General features: G+C 52.5%; 1 protein-coding gene and 1 long non-coding RNA gene across 5 annotated transcripts in view; one reads left to right on the top strand and one right to left on the bottom strand.

The window, feature by feature from the left end:
* Positions 1–21,500, top strand: part of LOC144379467 (uncharacterized) — a 38,000-nt gene that overhangs the window by 4,794 nt on the left and 11,706 nt on the right. Inside the window, exon 2 of the long non-coding RNA XR_013442600.1 lies at positions 9,506–9,606. This is a non-coding gene — a long non-coding RNA (uncharacterized LOC144379467). The remainder of the gene's footprint in view (positions 1–9,505; positions 9,607–21,500) is intronic.
* SCN2B (sodium voltage-gated channel beta subunit 2) lies at positions 1,005–17,000 on the bottom strand. Of its 4 annotated transcripts, none has more exons than XM_078058920.1 (4): positions 16,866–17,000; positions 5,861–6,027; positions 5,371–5,581; positions 1,005–4,799 (listed from the first exon to the last, which is right to left on the bottom strand). In XM_078058920.1, exons 1-4 carry the CDS (start codon positions 16,897–16,899, stop codon positions 4,600–4,602), a joined length of 612 nt encoding a protein of 203 aa, XP_077915046.1. In that variant the 5' UTR covers positions 16,900–17,000; the 3' UTR covers positions 1,005–4,599. The 4 variants fall into 4 exon arrangements, with proteins under 4 accessions (XP_077915046.1, XP_035978919.1, XP_077915048.1 ...); XM_036123026.2 differs by lacking the exon at positions 16,866–17,000 and adding an exon at positions 12,838–13,122; XM_078058922.1 differs by lacking the exon at positions 16,866–17,000 and adding an exon at positions 12,046–12,153.

The following is a 21,500-nucleotide window of genomic DNA, read 5'->3' as shown; positions in this document are numbered from 1 at the left end:
AACCAAGGCATCTTCAGTTCGGTTAAATAGCAGCCACCTCTGTTTAATGCGGCCCCTCCCTCTCGCTTCTCTCTCAGGTAGCAGCTCTAATCCCTGCGGGGGTCACAACTACCAATGTCAGGGTCCTCTGGGAATACTCTAAAATGCACCTGGCCACTAACCACTGGCAAAAGTCTCTGGGTCGCCAGGGAGTAGACAGAAATGACAGAGAAACCAGAAGAAAAGTAAGAACCAACCACTTCCACATTTCCTTGCCATTCAGAAAGTTGAAACTTTTCTTATCTTTCGAGTGTGTGTGTGTGTGTGTGTGTGTGTGTGTGTGTGTGTGTGTAGGCAAAAAATGCAGAGACTAAGAATAGGAAGCACGAGAGAAAAAGACCGGCTTTGTCTGGACTAGTAGTGCCCCCCCCCACGCCACCAGGGGGGCATCTTTGATCCTGAGCGTAGGGGGATCCCGCAGCATGAAAACAGGATCCAGCAGTACTTAGATGGGACATGAACAACCTGACTCCTCCCCCCAGCCCCCCTCACCCGAGAAGGTGCATGAGAGCAGACCCTGAGCAGCTATTCCCCCCACCCCCTGAGTCCAGAGCAGGCATGGGAAGTGTCTACCTAGTGAGACACAGCTTAGAAATGGGGGGCAGGAAGGATGGCCCATCCGTCCATGGAAAAAATAGGCAACATCTGTGAACAGTGTCACAGTGCCCAAGTTTGTCGTCATCCCAGAAATAACCAAGGGCCCCCAAGAAGTGGGTGTTCAGCCACCCTGCCTTCAGGTGCTTCCGAGGTAGATGGAGTCCCCCAGGATTCCGAAAGAAGGCAAAGGGGGAAAGAGATGAGCCATTTGTCGACATGAGTAAAGCAGAAGGACCGTGTCCTTGCTGGGGACCCAGCAACGTCGCGGGAGTACCAGGAAAGGAGCAGCGGGGGTCCCTGTCAGCATCCTGGCAAAGCCTCCACCCACGCTGCTCTTCACCCCTGAAAAAAGCCACACTCGAGGGATGTTCAGGGGAGATGATCTGTTTATTGTAGCCGATAGATCCAAGCAATACAACAAACTGCAAAAGAAATGCAGTCTGCTCCAAAAGGCAGACACATCACAGAGGCTGGGTCACAGAGGACCACTGAAGTTTTTCTCCCCACCCCCTCCAACCACCCTGTAACACAGAAAACCTAGAAAGTGCATACGTAGTTGGGTTTTCTCCTCCAAGTGCACAAAAAGCAATAAGAACATTCCATAATTTGCCTTTGGTGAATCAACTCAAAACATTGAGAAATGATGGTTCCCCCCCCAACCCGGTATAACTTTTGGGGTGGATGTGGCGCGACGTTTTATATTTGTATATAGAATATATCTATACCTATATATAGACTATGTGCAAATGCATCAGCAAGCTTCAATAAAGGAAGACATCAGCAAGAGGCACAGGCTGTCTATCCTTAAGACAAGTTGCAAGGAAAATTTCTTGATTCATCACTCATTCTGACTGCACCACGCCATCCCTATGGCCCGGGACTGTCTTTTGGGACCTGGCCAGTATTTTCCATTGTCCATCTGCTTCACCTGACCTTGTAAATACTTACCAGCCCAACTTCCCCAAGGGGACTTCCGGGGAGAAAATATGGATCCAATCAGCTTTTCCTTTTTATAAATTGGGAATAACTGTGATTAGTCCATAGCTAAGGGGCAGACAGCCATTTTCAAAGCCAGTTTCAAGGCACCTCAAGGCATTTCAGTCCTGAAAAAATTGTACTTCGTTCTTAGAAGCTCAATCCCATGGGTTGGCCAGCTCATCTCTTTACAGTGGCCCTTAATTAGGAGGAAGAGACAGACAGGGAGCTCCAAGACAACAGGAGAGGCAGGGGCGGTTGAGGAAACCAGCAGACTGGACCCAGCAGAGCGCAGTGATGGGAACATGCAGCCGGAAGTGGGGCTGGACCCCACAGCGCAGGGAGAGAAGCAGCTTGCTGGTATAAACTAGAAAGCAGGGTAGAGAAATGGCTGCTATGGAAACACGTCACCGGTTCCCCACCTCTACTCACCAAAGCCCCATCTTGTTCCCAACCTCACGGCCCTGGGGGAGGCAGCTCTAGGACAGCTCTGGAACAGATTCTAAGAGGCTGCAGGAGAAAGTGCCCATGAGGGTGGGCAGCCAGGGGTGGAGGGGCCCACTGGGTCAGGGCGTTGAAAGGAAGGAACCCAGAAGTCTGGGGCTTCTTGATGGAGATTTGGGACTTCTTAGAATAAACCTAGGGAATCGTGCAAAAATTTCCCCTAAATGTTAGGCATCCTGGAAAAAGAAAAGTGCCCTGCATCAGCACAGATCCTCGCTCGTCCTGAAAGAGGAGAGCACTTGAGAGGTTGCCGAAAAGGGAAATCTGCAGGCTGCAGACGTGTATCACAACGGCCCTCGGTCTCAGCCGGTATGAGATGCCCACCACCCATCACCCCCCTCTCAGCTGGTTGGCTCCAAGGTTGGGCTGGGTCCGCCCGCCCCAGGCATCCTGGTGGCTTAGCCCACCCCCATTGGCAGTGTGTTGATTGGCAGTTAGGTACTGAGCTGGCCTCACCCCACCCAGGAGCTGTCACCCAGGCTGTCCGTCCCCCACTCTGCCTGGCCTGTCGCCTTGTTCCCTGTTGGACCTCCCCCCAGCTCTTCCTTCCTTTCTTCCCTTCCCAGGGCCCAGATTCGGGACTCTCTTCCTTCTCTCCAACTCCAGCCCTGGAAGCAGTGGTTACAGAGGTGGAATTAGATGCACCAAAAAAAAAAAAAAAAATGAATCTTGGTCCCCACAGTGCTGACCTGACAGTTCCCAACTCTTGTTATGGCTTCATGTGCATCCCCGGCAGTTGGCACACAGGAAATGCTCAATAAATGGATGTTGAATTGAAGTGAATTAAACTGAACCTCCCGGATGCTCTTGTTCTCTCCCCAAATTGGCCATCTGATGGGCAGAGGCAGAGAATGGTCCCTGAGACTGTCACAGTCCTGTCTCCACCCCCTTTCCTCAGACCGGTTCCTGCCCCGGGCACTGAATCCCAGAGCCTGGGCAGGGTCTGAGCTCCTTGAAAGGCCAGGAAATGCTAAAGAAGGTCAGTCTGGGGGCAGGGGTGGCGCCTCACCAGCCGCTCTGCCCTCCCGCTCCATCCCTCCATCCCCAGCGCCCTGGGAGAGGAAGCAGGCCTGGACAGCCCAGCTCCCTCACCTCACCTCCCTGTCTACCAGCCCGCAGAGGCCCTTCCCACAGGGAAAACTATGGCTCTGTTGATCCAAACTGGAGACTGAGGAGCCAGAGGAGGGGAGGGCGGGACCCTCAGTCCATCAGTTTGAACCTGGTTCCCCATCTCTAGCGAGTGACTTGCCTCCTTGATCTCTGAGGGTCTTCCAAGGTAGAGTTCACGTCAGCAGTTTCTGTCTCTCTCCCTCTCTTGAGGCTTAAATACTTCCCTCTTAATGTGAGTAAAATGGCAGTGAAAGTTGGCTCTCCAGAAATGCTATTTCCTCCCCACAGAGGGAGTCCCTGGGGCAGGGAGGGTGTAACATGGCCACAGGATCTCACAGGCTCCGAGGGCCCCTTCACGCTTCCCTCAGGGCATTTCCTTCCCTGGTCTCTACCCAAAAGCCAGCTAAAAACCCTGCTGAGGGTCACTGGGAAAGTTTGAAGAGAAGGCCCGCTTGAAGCCCCCAGCCTGCACATCAACTCCTCCGCCATGGTTTCCACCCTCCCCAGCCCCACACCTGGGCTGAGGGCGGTCACCCTGTTGGATAAGGCGGTCTGTGACTAACTCCATTTTACAATGGAGCCTCCACCCCTTCAGACCTCAGCTGACTTTGAAATTTGTCTCCTGTTAGTGGTTAACTATGGTGAAAAATGACCACTACCTAGAACGATACAACCTACCCATGGCCCAGCTCAGTGAGTCTTCATGCAATGCTCTCCCCAAATCCCAAGAGATTCGCAGCCGACAGAAAACGCCCCCACGAGGCTCCTGTGGTAGCAGCTATCAGTGGAGGGGGGAAGAGCACAGGTCCCTGGGCCAAGGCTTCCCCTCAATGCCCAGGAAATGCATGCCCCCCCCCCAAGTGATAGGAACCCATCAGCAGCCCCCAGCCTGACAGGGCGGCCTGGCCTGGAGCAGCTCGGGGAGCAGAGCCACGCCACAGCCAGGGCTTTCTTGAGGCAGCCCAGCAAAACCCCTCAGCCACCCGCAGATCCTCCCTGAGGCCCACCAGACCAGTCCACAAACAGGGCAGGCTGGGCAGCCGAACTCCCCCTCACCCCCTCTCTTTCTGGGACCCTCACACAGGCCTCCTGCCTCCTCTCAGGGACTGGCAGTTTTGAGCCCACTTCTTCCCCCCTCCCCCCCCCCCAGGGCCCACACGTCCCACGCGCCATGGCAGGTTTCCCAAATGAAAGAGAGGTGGGTCACTCTTGGTGCAGGGTGGGGGGTACGAAGTGAGGGTTTTGGGAGGCCCCAGGTGGGCCCTGGGACCCTGGTTCAAGAGAAGCACACCAAGAGAGGGCAAGCAGGGGCACGGTGTGCAGGGCGGAGGGTGGGAGGAAGACAGGACGCGAGGGAGGGGCTGCGGGGCCGCGTTACTTGGGGCCATCGTCCGCGTTGCCCTCTCCATCTGTCTTGCCCTCCTCCTCCGTCTTCAGGTCGTCCGTGCTCAGTTTCTGCTCTTTTTTCCTCCTCACACACTTTACTACCATCAGCACCAAGATGACCACCGCCAGGAAGCCGCCCACAGAGGCGCCCACGATCACGGCCACCGTGGAGTCCCGCTCAGGGGGCTCTGGAGAAGGAAAAGAAACAGACCCACTGAGCACCAGGGCAGGGAAAGGGAGCCTCGTCCACTGCCCCCTGCTCCCCGCAGTATGCGCGGGGTGGTCCTCACCGGACGCTCTGTGTGGACTGTAGTCAAAGCCAAAATCAACCCAGGCCCCTGAGCTCTCCGCGCCCCACCCCAAAATCCCAGGGCACCTCAAAGCCCCAGGGGGAGACAGTAAAATGCAGAATTTTAAGAGCACGGACTTTGAGATGGAATAGACCCAAATTTGAGTCCTAATTGTACTATTCACTCATTGCGTGACCTTAGGTGGCTGACTTCTCCTCTCGATAGCAAGTGCCCAACCAATGAACGCTGCTTTATGATTCTTGGCATCATGATCATGACCGAGGTCCCAGTCCTCAGAGACCTGAGGAAGTAACAGGGGTGCCTTCCCCCCAACACAAGCCAGAGCTCCCACCCTCAGGAGGGCACAGCCCCTCCCAAGGAGCAGGGTGATCCTCCTGCTGGAGGGTGGGGGGGGACAAGCAGGGGCCCCAGGCAGCAGGCTCCCCGCTCTGCCTGCCCCGTCCCTCACCTTCCATGAGGACCTGCAGGTAGATCTTGCCGTGGCCACGGTGGCGGTCGGGCGGGTTCATGATATAGCAGTTGTAGGTGCCCACATCCTCGAGCTGCACGTTTCTCAGCGTCACCGACACGTCATACTTGCTGGGGTTCCCCGAGAACTCCACACGGTCTCGGAACCGTTCCAGCTTCAGGTTGATGATCTTCATGCGGAACTGGAGGAACTGGGGAGGGGGGCTGCATGAGCAAGAGGCTGCAAGGAGTGCCCCTCCCCGCCATGCACCTGGTGCCCTGGAAGAGAGGCGGTTACCTCCAGGTCTCTGCCACCCTCCCAGGGCCACCCAGGCGTGACCACACACCTACTGCCGCAGCCCTCTGGAGGAGACAGCCCACCGGGATCCCCAGGGTCCTGGTCCAGGGCAGGGGCAGGTGGTGGGAAATGTGGGCTTCGTGCCCAGGGGCTCCTGCCCCCTCCCTCACCCCGCCCCCGACCCGGGACTCACCATCTCCTCAGAGCAGTTACTACACTCCTGGTAGGTCCAGTTCAGGGAGAACTGTTTGTGGTTCACTGTGTAGCAGGAGTTGAACGTACAGGGCAGACGGGCATCAGAGCCGTTGAGGACGTTGAGGGTGGTAGGTACCGTGACCTCCATGCTCCGCCCTGGTGGCACTGTGGATAAAGCCACAAGCTGGTGAGGATTCTGGCTCACAGGGCCAGGGAGGGGGCAAGCGTTCTGCACCTGCTGGGGAGTGGAGCAGAGCCATGGCCACGGGCTGCGTCCCTTAGGTCTGAAATTAGTCAGGGAGTGGTATGGGGCGGGCAAAGCTCCAGGGGGGTACCCGACGTGGCCCTTGGGGTAAAGCAAGGCTGGGGTGGAGAGAAACCACATCGCCTGTCAAGTCAGGGGCAGACAAATGGCCCCAAGTCTTTCCCAGGACCATCGTTGTCTACAAGGACAGGAGCCCCTTCTGGAGATGTCAGGCCGGAAACTCCCCAGCAAGGAGCTGACACAGGCTGAAGGGGTGACAGGGTGGGGACAGCAGGTTTCTGTCAAATCCGGTAAGGAGCACCGGGCCTGGTCCAGAAGAGCTGGGTGCTGGGGCTGCCCGGCCCATTCTGACACCCTAAGCAGAGCAGAGTCTAGGGTGGGTGAGGGAGCCCACGCCCTTCCAGTTGAAGCGGCAGTGATCTCCATGGGGCAGAAAGCCTTGGACACAGAATTTAAGGGGGCACCAACCCTCAGGATCAGGCAAACACCCCCTTAAACTGCACACTGTGGGCACCTCACTGGGCTCACCCTAGTCCTGACCTTAACGCTAAGATTTCCTGCCAATATTGTCAAAGCCTCATCCCAAGATTCATTTTCTTTATAGGGGATAAGCAGTAACACTCAGTATCAGCCATGCATTCACTCGTGTACCCAATATTTATAAGCCATCCCCTACGCCCCCACGCACTTAGCCTAGGCTGGGGGGGGACGGGTTATTGCTGTGAACGATGGTGGCAGAGTCCCCGTCACACGAAGCTTGTGTTTTAGGGAAGGGAACACACGCTAACGAGGAAAAAAATCACAATGTAACTTTACATAGTGATACCTGGCAGCCACTGTAAGAACTAAAGCAAAGAGAAGGGGCTTGTTGTTTCCTAACGGTAGTCAGGGAGGACTGCTCGGAGGCGCTGACGTGTAGGTAGCCCCTGACAAAGTGAGGGAGTGAGCCATCTCAAATCCTGAAGGAATCAAGTGCCAAGCAGCGGAACATCAAGAGCAAAGTCCCAGTGGCTGGAATGAGTTTCGTGTGTCTTAAGCACAAGGAGCAGGGACCAAGGAGCAAATGGTAAGACCCGAGGTCCCAGAGTTAGGCAGGGGCGAGGCACCAGGGGCCTTGGGGGCCAGAACTCGGGAATCAGGATTTTCTTCTCTGAGTGTGATAGGAAGCCGGCAGCGCCCGGGGGTGGAGAGGGGGGAGGGGGCAGACGGGGGAGGGGCAGAGGGCGTGGCTAGGAAGCTACGGCTGCAGGAAAAGCCTAGACAAGGAGATGCCGTGAGACACGGGGTCCCTTCCAGCTCTGCCTTCCATCGGCTGGGAGGATGTGGGCAAGCTCCTTCACCTTCCAAGCCCCAGTCCCCTGCTCTGTAAAACACAGCTGATGACACCCACCTCCTGGGGCTGCCATGATCATTTTAAAGAGAGAAAATACGTAAAGCGTGGTGCGCAGGCTGGCAGCTCCAGTACCCTACATTCTCCTCAAGTCTGCCCCCTAAACAGGAAGGCCTTCTGGGACACTGTCCTCCCGGCAGAGGGCAGCCCCTTGGAATTCCCCCAGCTCTGGCGGCCGCCGCGGGCCCCGCAGCCGCGGGTCGGAAGCATCCCCTGCAGGGCTGCGCGCCGCTCCGCTGCGGGGCCCGCCCCGGAAGCAGCCGCACTGCAGCCGCGAGCCGGGCTGGCCGTCTGCTCAGCTGCCCCCTCAGGATGCGTGGCCAGGGCTTGGTGCACGGGACTTAAAGGACAGGCGAGGCTCTGAAGGGCTGGCCCCAGAGGTCACAGCGGAGCCTCCGGTGGAGGGATTGGGCGTGCACACCCTGCTGCAGGCCGGACGCTCGCTAGGGGAGCGTGAACTGGGGAGGCTGAGGGGGCTGCCAAGAAGAGCAAAGCCCAGTTCCCGGATCCCCACTCTCATCAGCATTATGAAAGCACCTAGCAGAGCGCCAGGCAAGGAGGAGGTGTGCAGAAAATACCACTGCCGCCCGCGCCCTGCAGAGGCACAGAAATCTGCAGGGAAGGAAGCAGGCAAGGCCTTGTCCTGAGCTTACCTCTTACCCGAGGAAGGCTCCGCTTCTCTAACCCCCTCCAAGGGCCGCTACCTCCCCAGGGCCCCCTCCCAAAAGGGGCCTCCACGTGACCGCAGAAAGCAGGTGCTGTGAATCGGGCTGACCTATCCCTGGCCTCTTTCCCCGCCCAGCCCACATCCTTCAGATGAGAACTTGAACCCCACAGGGCAGCGCCCTCCACTGTGAAGGAGCCAGCACCCTGCCGCGTGGAAGGGCAGAGCTGTGGGGAGGTCCTATCTGGCTGGCTGGAGGGAGCCGAGGTGCAATGCAGGGTCCCTTCCCCCCAACCCCCGCCCCGCCCCCGCCGCAACCCGGCCGCCTGGCCCCCGCAGGAGTCACCGGGAGGAACGCGAGCGCCCTCTAGTGGTCAGAGGCGTTCAGCGGGTCCCACCTGCAGAGAGAGGCTGGGATCACCAAATCAGAGGAAGCCGGACAGGGGCACCTCCAGAATTGTGAACCTAGATCCACCGCCTCACCAGTGAGGCAAATGAGGCCCCGAGGGAGACACACAGAGGACAGGGACAAGCCGGGGCCAGACCGTGGTTCCTGACTCCTACTCCAAGGCACCCACGTCAGCCCAAGTCCCCACCAGGGTTTTAGGCCTCTCACCAATCCAGGCCCCCATTAAAGACTAAGAAACCACCATGCAACAAGGTCAGAGCTGTAAGCAAAATCCTGATAAACTCTGCGGCTTCCGGAAAGTAGCCAAGTCTGCAGCTAGGGCCATAGAAAGGACTTCGCAATGACAAGAAAGTGCTTACTGCAGGCCAGATGCTTTCTTACCACAGATATGACATCATTTGATACTTACAACAGCCCTATTACCACCCCACTTTCCAGACGGTGCAATTGAGCACAAAGAAGTTACATGAATAGCCCAAGTTCACAGCTAGTAAATGACAAAGCTCGATTTGAGCCCAGGCTGCCAGGCTCCAGACAGGGGTGAGGGGTTGAGGCCTAGTGACATTCCAAGGCATGCCAGGGACCAGGCCTCCAGCTGTCTACATGGCAGATCCAGCTCCAACTGCCAGCCCCTAGCTCCGGGCAGGCTGGCCAGAGGGGAATGGTCCTGTTTAAAGGGACCTCCATACAAGGAAGCCCAGTCCTCCTGGTTGTCCCATTTGGGACCAGGTCTGGGTTTCTCGATTTCCAACTTATAGAAAGGAAATGGGGATCAACGGGGGCACAGAAAGGATGTGGCTTCTGGTTTTAGTTCCAAAGCATCCCTGGCACCCAGACCTCCCCCCTTTCTCTGGGGCCACATCTGGGCAGCCCAGGCCCCATGTTATCCACTGTTCTAACTAGCCCATCTTTCAGAGATCACACAGATTTGCTCACCTCCTGCCAAGCTCTATCTCCTGCAAAGACAGAAGTGAATTCTCTTCACTCCTCTTCCCAACCCTACAGCAACCAATGAGGTAGGTTTATGTTCTTCTTGTTTAAAAGAGAGAGTGTCCAAGCAGAGAAATGGTCCCCACAACCTTCTGGGGCAGCCCCCTGCATCCCGGGGGAGTGTGACACCCAGACCCTGCCTCCTGCTTTCAGACCCTCCCCCACACCAGGATCTCTGCCTCCTAGCCCAGTCTACCTCCAGGCAGCATGTCCTCACCACCCCTCCACTGGCTCCCTGTTGTTTTCAGGATCAAGTCCAGGTTCCTGGGCACGGCTTCCAACCCTTTGCCATCTGGAACCAACCTAGGTCCTGGCCTCCTCTCCTGCCAGCTCCCAACCCTCCATTCTTCTTCCACTCGGCGATCCCCAATTCCTTACTTGTCCTGACAACCCCACCTTCTTTCACCCCTCCATGCCTCTGCACTTATGCTTCAGGTCGGGAAGCTCGTTCACCCTTCTCGACCTGGGGCCCTCTTACCTATGCTGCAGTTCCCAGCTAATGAGGCATGCCTCAATAACAGCATCCCCAGCACCTGGGCCCTCAACCCAGCCCAGTTCCTATCGCTTCCAAGTGACCTGAAGGCAGAACGGCATTGTGGCCAAGCGGTCAGATCTTAGGCAAGAGAGTTAACCTTCCAGACCTCAGTTTCCTCATCTGTAAAATGGGAGACAATCATAGAACCCAACTCCTAGGGCAGTTGTGAGGGTCACATGACTTGTTAACATAGGAAGCTCCCAGCGATGCCTGGTACATAGTCAGCCCTTGACGAAGGTCTATCATTCTCAGCATCATTAGGATTGTTATTGTGACAGCCCCTGTGATTTTGTGCTGTCATTATCTGTTCGCGTGCCCGTGTCCCTTGGGAGGCTCTAGGGAACTGATTTCTACTCATCTTGGTATCCCTGGCCCCAGAACAGTATGTGACCACAGATGGGCCCTCCATAAATGTCTGTGGAAGGAAAGAAAGGCATTTTCCCCTCCATGCCTGGACCCCTGCCCCCAGCAGAAGATACGTGCAGTGGGCTTGAGTGAGGACCTCACCTCACTTAACCCAGACTTGGGTAACAAGGCTGGTGACTGCAGAGCCCATGGTCTTAAGAAAAACTCTGGGAAGTCCAGTCATTTGGATTGTTTCTAGCTAAAAACTAGTCTCACATGCTTCTGCTGTGTGTACGGCAGATTGCCCCGCTGGTTATCCTCTATGATTTACCCGCTCTTTGGTTATCCTCACAAATCCTGCCCCTGATGTGGTCCCTCCCTCGTCATTTGTCCCTCCATCTTGGAGGCTGATGCCATTACGACCACCAAAGTTCCTTTGTCCACCTGAGCCCTTAGCCTTGGTGTGCCAGGGCATACCTCATCATATCATCAGTCAAGTTCAAGTTCAAGATCTACTACCCAGGTTTGCAGAGGCTCTAGCTTCCTCCCACCACCATCTCACAACCCCCACTCCCTGACCTCTTCACTCCAGGCCCCATCATCCCCTGAGACACACCCTGGTCATGGTCATGGAGCCCCCTTCCTTTCTTCGCTTAGATCAGGCTCTCACAAGACTGTCCCCCTCCCACAAGAAGCTCTCTCTCTAACTCCCACGGGAGTCACGTGTCCTCCATCCCTGGTTCCTTACACCCAGGTCATCCACCCAACTCCCCATCTTTTTGCCTGCACTTGAGATTCTTTAATCATTATTGTTAATATAGCAGTACCGTTTCTTGAACATTGGGGGCAGTAGAGCTCAACAGCTAAGTGCTAGAAGTCCGACAAACCGGTTCAAACCTCAGCTCACCTTGAACTAGTCGTGTGACTTTAAGTTACTTAATTTAAGTAACTTAGTTACTTCATTTCGCTGTGCCTGTTTCCTCATCCATAACAGAAGGATCATAACAGCATCTACCTCATTCAATTACTGATTATCTTGAGGACTAAATAAGCTATACAGCCCCTGGGCACGTGGAAAGCGTTCGCAAAGTTCAGCTATTATTGAGCACCTGCTGTGTGCCCGCCTCACAGAAAAACCCAGGCATTCTCCAGTTTACCCACGAAAGAACCGAAGCTCAGAAGGGTCAAGTAACTTGCCTACGGTCATGAAGTAAATGACAAAGGTGGCTTTAAACCCACAGCTGATTCCAAGGCTCCTCCTCTTTGTACAGCCCACGCTTCTGTAACATTCCTGCTCTGTTGTTAATACTGTCCAGGAACTCAGCAAAGCTAATAGGCCTTATGACGCAAGCTGACAGGGGCTCTGTGTTGTCTCTGCCTAGCACTCCTGCCCAACATCCAACACAGCACACCAGAGAAGGACGAGGAGAGGGAGGGAGGGAGAGGGATTCTGTGATGCGGAATATCCCCACTGACAATCCCGGGACTTGACCAACTGCTACACCAGCAATGAGTAAGTTTAGGGGCAAGGATGAAACTACCCATAAAGCAGGCTTGCAAATAACTCTCTAGCCCACCTACTCACCAGGAAGTCCTGAGTGGTCAAATATGAAATTAACGTTCGGATCACTTGACAAGGCGGTCTGCAAGGCTGGGCTGGTCTTAAAGGGCCACAGCCACACTCAGCCTGTGAGTTCCTTTTTTTTTTCTTTTTTTCCTGATCCCTTCACCTGACCCCCTCCTCCACTCCATCTGGCCCACGCCAGAGGCCTCCATCAGCGCTTGCTTCAGCAAGTCTCTTCCCAATGCAGAGATCATACTTCAAGCCTGCTTCCCACCTGCCCCCCCACACATTTCAACAAACCAGTGGTACAGATTTCCAGGAAACAAGACCCAGACTCAACTTTCTACCTCCCATTCCCCCAAACATTCTTTCCTAATATCCTAAATCCACCAGATTCCAAAGATCACGGTCCACAAGAGAAGCCCCTTAAGGGAGCATGAAGACCCAGGACCCCATATTTGCTGCAGCTTAAAAAAAATCCACGAAGAGACTTTGCAGATCGACCTATCCTCTGCCCCCACCCCCACATAAGTCTGTTTCAGGGAAACCCAAAGAAAAATCACCTCCCGTGATAACTGTCACCCCTGAGGAACACTCAGATCCCCCGACCCAACATTTCTGTGACCAAGTAGTCCCAGCGTTATGCAGTCCCCAACAATGTCTTCCCCCAGTCCTCGGTACCTCCCTTCCCAAGGACATGAAGGGAAGCTCAAGCAATCAATGTCTTCTTCCCTGCCCCCGGCCCCCATCCTCTTCCAGCTTTGGCTACACTTCTGGACCCTCAGGAGCATGCAGATGTGCAGTCTAACTTACCCAAAGAGAAAAAGAGACTGAGCCCCGCGAGACTGAAGGCAGGGCGAGGTAGCCAGGCATCTCTGTGCATTTTCAGAGACTGAGATGTTAGTCGGGTGGGATATGGGAGAGGGTGATTTGAGGGGCCGAGGGCTACAAGGGATGAATGGTTAGATGCTAAAAAAAAATGCACAGATGTACTTCAAAGACACATACAACATTAAGGAAGCTTTATTTCCATCTCTCTAATATGGCCGGCTTGTATGTTGCTGCTAAAAAGAGAGAGGGAGTGTGTAAGGGAGAGAGAAAAAGGGGGATGGAGTAAATTCTGTGGTTGGTGGATTTTGAAAAGCAGGTGGGAGGGCATAAAAAAAATCTTTCTGAAAAGAACAAAGTTCCCCAGGATTTTTTCCCCTCTAAAACAAGAACTAAAGCAAATCCTGCTTTCCTTCTTCTTCTTCTTCTTCTTCTTCTTCTTCTTCTTCTTCTTCTTCTTCTTCTTCTTCTTCTCTTGGATGATAGTTGGGATTTGAAAGTTGTTAGAGGAGCTCATTCATTTCAAAACTGCTGTAAAGGGGGGGAACTCTTTTTGTCATTTAAAAACACCCCAAAAAGGAGATGTTTGTTTTGTGTTATTTGGAAAGGGTTCTGGGAAGTGAGTTGGGGAGACTTTCCGGAAATAAGGACTTCCTCATTTTTCTACCATTACCACTGAAAACAGAACATGTCAAAGCAGGCTGGTGTAAAAACACCTAAGAGATCCTACAATCGAATGTAATATGAACCTTTGGGGAATCCTGATACCCAATCAAATCAACAGTAAAAAGACATTTTTTGAGACGATTGGGAAAAAATAAATATTGGCTGGGTATTAAATTATATTCATGAATAATTCTTAATTTTGTTGGGTGTGATAAAATATTACGGTTATGTTCTTAAACATCTTTATCTGTTTTTTTTTTTTTATTCCTTATTTAAATTCAATTTAGTTAACATATACTGTATTTTTAGTTTCTGGGGTAGAGTTCAGTGATTCATCAGTTGCATATAACACCCAGTGCTCCCTACATCACGTGCCCTCCTTAATGCCCATCACCCAGTTACCCCATCTTCCCACCCCATTCCCCTCCAGCAACAAATCCTAGTTTGTTCCCTAGAGTTAAGAGTCTCTTATGGTTTGTCTTCCTCTCTGATTTCATCTTATTTTGTTTTTCCTTCCCTTCCCCTATGTTCACCTGCTTTTTTCTTAAATGCCACATATGAGTGAAATCATAGGGTATTTGTCTTTCTCTGACTGACTTATATCACTTAGCATTATACCCTCTAGTTTCATCCACGTCGTTGCAAATGGCAAGATTTCATTCTTTCTGATGGCTGAGTAATATTCCATTGTGTATATACACCACATCTTCTTTATCCATTCCTTTGTCAATGGACATCTGGGCTCCTTCCATAGTATGGCTTTTCTGGACATTGTTGCTATAAACACTGGAGTGCATGTGCCCCTTCAAATCGCTGTGTTTGTATCCTTTGGATAAATACCTAGTAGTGCAATTGCTGGGTTGTATGGTAGCTCTATTTTCAACTTTTTGAGGAACCTCCATACTGTTCTCCGTAGTAGCTGCACCAGCTTGCATTCCCACCGACAGTTCAAGAGGGTTCCCCTTTGTCCGCATCCTCACCAACACCTGTTATTTCCTGAGTTGTTAATTTTAGCCATTCTGACCGGTGTGAGATGGTATCTCATTGTGGTTTTGATTTGAACATCTTTATCTGTTATACACACTGGCGTGTTAAAGGTGAAAAGATAGGGTGACTTGAATTTGCTTTAAGATATTCCACGAAAAAAAAAGTGGGGGAGGTAGGTGACCCAAGTCTGGACGTTGCTGTTCATTGTTGAAACTGTTGGCAGGTGCAAAGGGCTCATCACATAGTTCTCTCTTCGGTTGTGTATGTTTGAAAACTTTCCATTGGAAAAAGGAAGGAGAAAATCGGCAAATATCACAAGTAGGAGGACTTGGGGTGGACTACCAAGATGGCCCTGAGCCCAGAGGGCGGCCCCCACTCTTCTGGGGAAGCCTTCAGTAGAACAGTTTCCTGTGCAGCAATCCCTCACACTTGTATTGGGCCATTGAGGCACTAAAGAGGGAGCAACTGATACTTTTGAGTAATAACTCTGTGCCAAGTACTTCACATGTGATATCTGAACTGAAACCTAGCCCTGGGATAGGTGATTTCTTCTTCTCTCTATTTTTTTATTGCAAATGGGGAAACTGAGGCTAGCAGAACTTAACCCACCCAAGATGACGTATGGTAGGTAGTCAAGGTCAGAGTCAGACCCCGGATTCAAACTGAGGTCTGTGTGAAACATGGGGTACTTCCAGGATTCCACACTGCCTATCACTGGGGGGAGGAGACCCCAGACCTCCCATCAGGTTAGAGACACAGGGAAGAGAAGACTGGAATGGACAAAGCAAGGGAGCTTTGCATCGGCTATAAAAAGAAGGTGCTAAAGCGCGGGTGTGGAGGAACAGAACGGGAGCCCAGCGCAGTGTTTGGCTCAGAGCGGACACTCGATACACAGGTGAGACCGAACCACACAGAAGCCTGCCTGAGGGAATGAACCAAAGAAGGAATGAATGAACGAACGAACGAATGAATTTGAAGAGGAAATGGGGGAAAGCAGACACCATCGTGAAGGCTGCTGCAGCTGGGCTGGACTGGGAGGAGCGATGTGGGCCAGGTCTGGGTGGCCGTTGCTGAAGGCAGAGGGGTAGAGAGGTGCCTCTGCGCCCCCGGATCGTCACAGACTCCGTCACTTGACTCGGGTCTGGCTGCGGCTGGCGCACAGCCAGAGGAAGGAAGATGAGCAAAGGAGCGGAGAGGCAGCCTAGGGAAGAGTGTCCTCCAGGGGCCACGGCCCGTCTCCATCGCCACAGCCCTCCTCCACCACCGGCCGCAGGTGTGCCCAGAGGGAGGGCTAGCCCCAGCCAGGGCCCCAGCGCTGCCAGTCCCGGGGTGCAGCTCAGCCACCCGAGCTGCCGCAGGCACATGTCAGCCAGAGAGTTTTGGTTTGACGTAGCCGGCCTCCTCCTTTTCCTTAACGCAGCTGAGGGGGACTGTGGGGCTCAGGGAAGCTGCTTACTCAGCTCATTGGGTCTCGCGCAGGGTCCAGAAACTTCTATTCTGGGGACATCTGAGATAAGGAATGTCCCTCTGCTTCTATCCAAAATTTGGCTAAGGGAAACCAGGTGTATGATTTATAACAGAATAGCCTTTGTGCAACTCAATCCCCCAGGACTGAGGGTCAAAAGATCAGGGGTGAGATGCGCTGGCAGGGTGAGGCAGGAGGAGGGCTACCCCAGAACCTTCCATGGCTCACTTGGGCCTCCAAATGCCCATTTGCTCCCTGGGAGCCAGCAAAGCCAGGGAAGCTGAAACTCAAAGAGGGGTTTTGCAGAATGAAGAGACCAATATCAAAGATGGGCTAAGGGCGGAGTAAAGCCCTATTTTTGGCATTTCTACCCGGTGCCATTTACCACTGAATATTTTATTAGATAACACTCAGTCACCCACCCTGCTGGGAGAAGCAGTGTTCTCAATAATCCAAAGGAAGGTAGTTTCCTTTTGCCTTTGGAATGCCCAATCTTAATTCTACAGAGAGCCTCCCCAGGCCGTTTGCCTTAAAGCCTCACTTCTCAAAGCGTGGTCCCTGGACCAGGATCGGCAGCATCATGCAGGAGCTCCTGAGAAATGCAGAGCCACAGGCCCCACCTCAGACCCATGAGATCACAGTCTGCATTTTTAATAAGATCTCCAGGTGCTCCCTGAGCACAGTCAAGTCTTGACTTCAACTAATAGTAAAAGGTTTGCATCCCATGAGCAAGGGGCAATGAGAAGCCAGGGCCGGGGGCTGGGGAGAAGAGATTGGTAAGCAGGAGCAAGCTTAGGGTGAGATGCTGGTCCCAGGAACTTCAGAGCCCCCAGCCGCCCACTGAGGAATAACAAAGGCATGAGGAATAACAAAGGCATGGACTCATTTTACTCACCTCTCTTCTCTGCCCCACGCCCATCTCCAGCCATCGCACACTGGGAGGTTCTCACCCAGCCCAGCGCTCACATCTTGGTGTCCTTCCTTTGCTGTTTCTCCCTCTGGGAATGCCCTTCCTCTCTTGTCTGTTCAGCAACCTCCTAGTCTTTCTCCAAAAATCTGCTACCAACTTACCTCCTCCTTACCTCCTACGTACCTCTTCTCTCTGGGCACCTGCAACACTGGTACGTTCACTCATTTGTTTATCAACTCCCTCATTCAACAAACTCAAATATCTACTTAATGTCCCCCGTGTGCCAGACACCAGGCTAGAAGCTAGAGATTCAGCCATGAATAAGATACAGCTCACCCCCCTTCCATTCTAGATGGGGAGTCAAAGGTATAAATTCCCCTCAACAAGGGGTACAGGAAAAAAGGTACACCCGGTATTGCCTGGATATCAGAAAGGATTGTCATCTTTTGTCTACATATCCTATCTCCCCAACTAAATCATAGCTCTCTAAGGACAGGGGTTGGGTCTCATTTTGAGTTTGAGCAGAGCCCCTCCTTGTCCCTGAGCACATAAGAATAAATGACTGTCTACTTTTATCTGGGGAAAGGGCAGAAACTCCATCAGCCTGAACTTATGCAGTCAAGGTGGGGTAGAACTCCAGCTGGAAGCCAGGTCCAGCAGCTCCCTGTGCGTGCTGTCCCATGCCATTTCTAGGAATCCCACTCAACAAGGGATTGACCCACGTGGGGTCAGATGCTGCAAAACACATAGAAAAGACCTAAAACAGGGTCTCTAAGAGCTTAAGATCTCTTAGAGAAGCCCCATACCCATGAGACAAATGGAGAACGTTAGGAGATAAAATCTGGTAAACGGAGAGACATCCAGGAAGACGTGAGAAAGATGACTGAAGCAGGGCCTTGAAAGACTGTTGATTTGGGCAGGCAAGAAGGGACAGGAAATTCTAGTCAGGGAAACACCAAGAGCAAAGGCTTAGAAGCAGGAAGGACACAGGTATATGGAGCAGAGGGGTCCTGTCATGGAAAAAAAAAATGAGAGGAATGGGTGGGCAGACAACATGGCACCCAACCTCAGAAGGCCATGAACATAGGATGCAGGGTTCAGACAGGTGCCTTGAAAGTTCTGGGACAGGCCAATCACTGTTGCTCTCATCATCTATAAAATAAGAAAGGTTTTAGGGGCGTCTAGGTGGCTCAGTTCCATTAAGCATCGGCCTTTGGCTCAGGTCATGATCCTGGAGTCCCAGGATCAAGCCCTGCTTCAGGCTCCTTGCTCAAGGAGGGGGAGGGTCTGCTTCTCCCTCTGCCTCTGCCCCTTCCCCCACTCGTGCTCACGCTAATAAATATTTTTTTAAAGATTTTATTTATTTGACAGAGAGAGACACAGCGAGAGAGGGAACACAACCAGGGGGAGTGGGAGAGGGAGAAGCAGGCTTCCTGCAGAGCAGGGAGCCCGATGTGGGGCTCGATCCCAGGACCCTGGGACCATGACCCGAGCCGAAGTCAGACGCTTAATGCCTGAGCCACCCAGGTGCCCCTAAATAAAATATTTTTTAAAAAGAAAGGTTTTAGCTTTCTGAGAAAACTCTTGAGTTCCCTAATTTTTTGATAAAGAAGGTAGGTTTTGAGAGCTGAGTTTTACGGAAGTGGTTATGGATTGCCTGATCTCCCTTGAGGAAGACCAGACCACATTCACAAGCCAGCTGGTCTGGACAGAAGGTCAAGAGTCCTAAGAAACTTTGTCTTTTCTTAATAAGGGGATAACTGGTCTGTGTTGGGACAAAATTTGCAACCTAAGCTTCTTTGGCTCCAAGTAACTAAGCTAATTCAGTGGTAGCATGACCCCTTCCAAACCCACACACACGCATGTGTGCGTGCGCACAGCTAGCATTTTATAAGATAAACCGTCAATGCAGACATGAAAGTATACTGACTAGCCAAAAGGAAACAAAGTGGGGTGGGAACCAGGAACAAAGAGTAAAGGGCTGGTGGAAGGCTGCAGCCTTTTCCAGGAGGCACATCTTCTCCAGGTCCCCAGGGAATGGGCTGAAGTGTTTTCAGTTCCAACAGCCAAGCTCTGAGGCTGCCAACTTCTACATTATTCATGGGGGGCCCCACCCCCTCCACCCTTTCAAGGCCTCATTTCCTTTGGCAAAAGCCTGCATACTTCTGGAAATCTTTGAATATGGGAGCATTTGGTGTTCTAGGGACTTAAACTGGTGCAAATTTAAGCAACAGAAGCGCTAGCTAAAGGATCTACCACAAGGAGATCCAGCTTGCTGTCTCCAGTAGCTCTCCCACCCGCGGAACGCCCCCCCACCCCAGAGCTATGCAAAACCCTTCCTAGCTCTCTCCTCCTTTGGGTGGGAAGAGGGATTTAGGTGTGTTGGGTTAAAGGGTTTCCTGCCCATAGAAATAAAAATTAATGAGATACGGGGACTGAATCACCGGAAGATAAATCCAACTAGGAAAGAGCACATTGGAAGGGGCTGGAGGGCCACACCAGGTGCTGGCACTTAAGTGACCCCACTTAGTCCTCACAAACAACCCTATGAGTCTCCATTTTATATAGAAGGGAAGCAGCCTCAAAGAACTGAAGTAAACTGCCACGTTGAAGAGAGAGCAAAGGCAGAGCCCAGGATTTGAACCAGGACTGTTTGAGCTTCAAGCCCATTCTGTATGCCATATGCCTTCGTGCTCCCGGACTTAACAGACGGCCACCCCTAGGAGAAGAGCATGGGGGAGCAAACAGATCTTCTCCTGGTCCCCGCAGGGCTGTTCTGATGTGAGGAAAAACTGGTGTTCGACAGCTGTGATTTCCACTCTCCACCTTGACTTGAGGACTGTGTGTAAAAGAAAGGTTTGTGGGGAGGTAGGGTTGGGAGAGAGAAGTAGCCTTCCTCCTCCTCCTCCTTGGTTACAACTGCTCCACCCAGAATGGAAGCCAAACTTTGAATGAATCAAGTTCAAATCTGGGCCAGTCCACCTCTGGAGGGGTGTGTCCACACGTCCCCGCTCCAGGCGCCCCTGCGGGAGTGTGTGGGTAACTGCACAGCCCTCCCTCCAGCTCTCACCCCAATTTATTCTCTTTGATCCAGAACACCAGAATTAATCCCCATCCATCCACCTAACTCGTATCCTCAAGGTCCTCCTCCTCTGCAGATACTATTTGAGGAAGTAGAAAAGGACCCCCTAGCCCAGGAGAGCATGTTACCTAATAGCCCAGGAATGAAATCACTTCCTCTCCATGAATTATTAGGATATGAAAGAGTCTTTCTCCCCACTCTACTTACCATGGCAGAATGTGTCACTTCTCTGGTATGTCTTGGACAGGATGCACGTATTGCAAAATATTGACATATTCCTTATTTAGAGCTAACAGGTGAGAAGGAAGCCTTTAAGGACTCTCAGCCATGGCTGACCAAGAACAAAGGGAGGCTACAGGACTCCAGATAGACACCCAAGAACAGTTGGTAAAAGAGAAAGAGGTAATGATGGATGTGTTATAAGAGGGTCCTGAAGTTTGGAGAGTTAAAGAGGAATCCAAAAATGTAGCTCCAGGGGTGCCTGGGTGGCTCAGTTGGTTAAGCATTGGACTCTTGATTTTGGCTCAGGTCATGATCTCAGGGTCGTGAAATAGAGCCCCGCATCAGGCTCCAAGGGGAGTCTACTTGAGATTCTCTCTCCTTCTTCCCTCTGCTCCTCCCCAACTCCAAAACAAACAAACAAAAAAACCCCACAAAAACAAAAATGTAGCTCCACTTGAGATTAAATCAGAAATCCATGCCCTGAATGGCTAAGTGGCAGGGAGGGGTGCGGAGAAGGAGGAAGAACCTCGGTGGTGGAAGAGAGGCCTGAGCAGAGCCCAGGCTAGAAATGGGAGCTCAGAACCAAAGAATCTTCATTTATTTTTTTCTTAAAGATTTTATTGACTTATTTGAGAGAAAGAGCACAAGAAGGGAGGAGAGGCAGAGGGAGAAGCAGACTCCCCGCAGAGCCAGGAGCCCAACGTGCGGCCTGATCCCAGGACCCCGAGATCATGACCTGAGCTGAAGGCAGATGCTTCACCGAAGGAGCCACCCAGGTGCCCCGAGAACCAAAGGATCTTTAAAACGAACCTCATTAGGGGCGCCTGGGTGGCTCAGTCGTGAAACGTCTGCCTTCGGCTCAGGTCATGATCCTGGGGTCCTAGGATCAAGCCCCGCATCGGGCTCCCTGCTCAGCGGGAAGCCTGCTTCTCCCTCTCCTTCTATTGCTGCCCCTGCTTGTGCTCTCTCACTCTCTCTGTCAAATAAATAAATAAAATCTTAAAAAAAAAACAAAAGAACCTCATTAAATCTGACAATGGTAACCAAAAAGTACAGGAACCTCACCTTTCAGACCAAGAGCTACATCAGTGACTGTCCACTTTGGCAGCCCATAAGCTCCACATTTGAAAAAGACAGATGCCCAAGCTCCAGCTCAGATGTCTCCAGCAAGGCCCAGCAAAGAGCCACCAGCCATTCTGATACCCAGCCAGGCCGACAAGGGCTGGGTTAAATCCTCGAGCTGTATCCATACCCCACTGCGACCCATTTGCCCCCACACGGTCCCAGGGCCAACACTGGTCTCCAGTGTGAGCCAA

This window comes from Halichoerus grypus, chromosome 11 (assembly GCF_964656455.1).
Source record: "Halichoerus grypus chromosome 11, mHalGry1.hap1.1, whole genome shotgun sequence".
Classification (NCBI taxonomy): Eukaryota; Metazoa; Chordata; class Mammalia; order Carnivora; family Phocidae; genus Halichoerus; species Halichoerus grypus.
This window is presented reverse-complemented; position numbering and strand designations above follow the sequence as displayed.

Coding starts and splice junctions, on each gene's coding strand:
- SCN2B (XM_036123026.2), bottom strand. CDS start 12,907: ATGCACAGAGATGCCTGGCTACCTCGCCCTGCCTTCAGTCTCGCGGGG. Junction 6,028..12,837: donor CAGTCTCTTTTTCTCTTTGG/GTAAGTTAGACT, acceptor CTTTATCCACAG/TGCCACCAGGGCGGAGCATG. Junction 5,582..5,860: donor GTAACTGCTCTGAGGAGATG/GTGAGTCCCGGG, acceptor CCCCCTCCCCAG/TTCCTCCAGTTCCGCATGAA.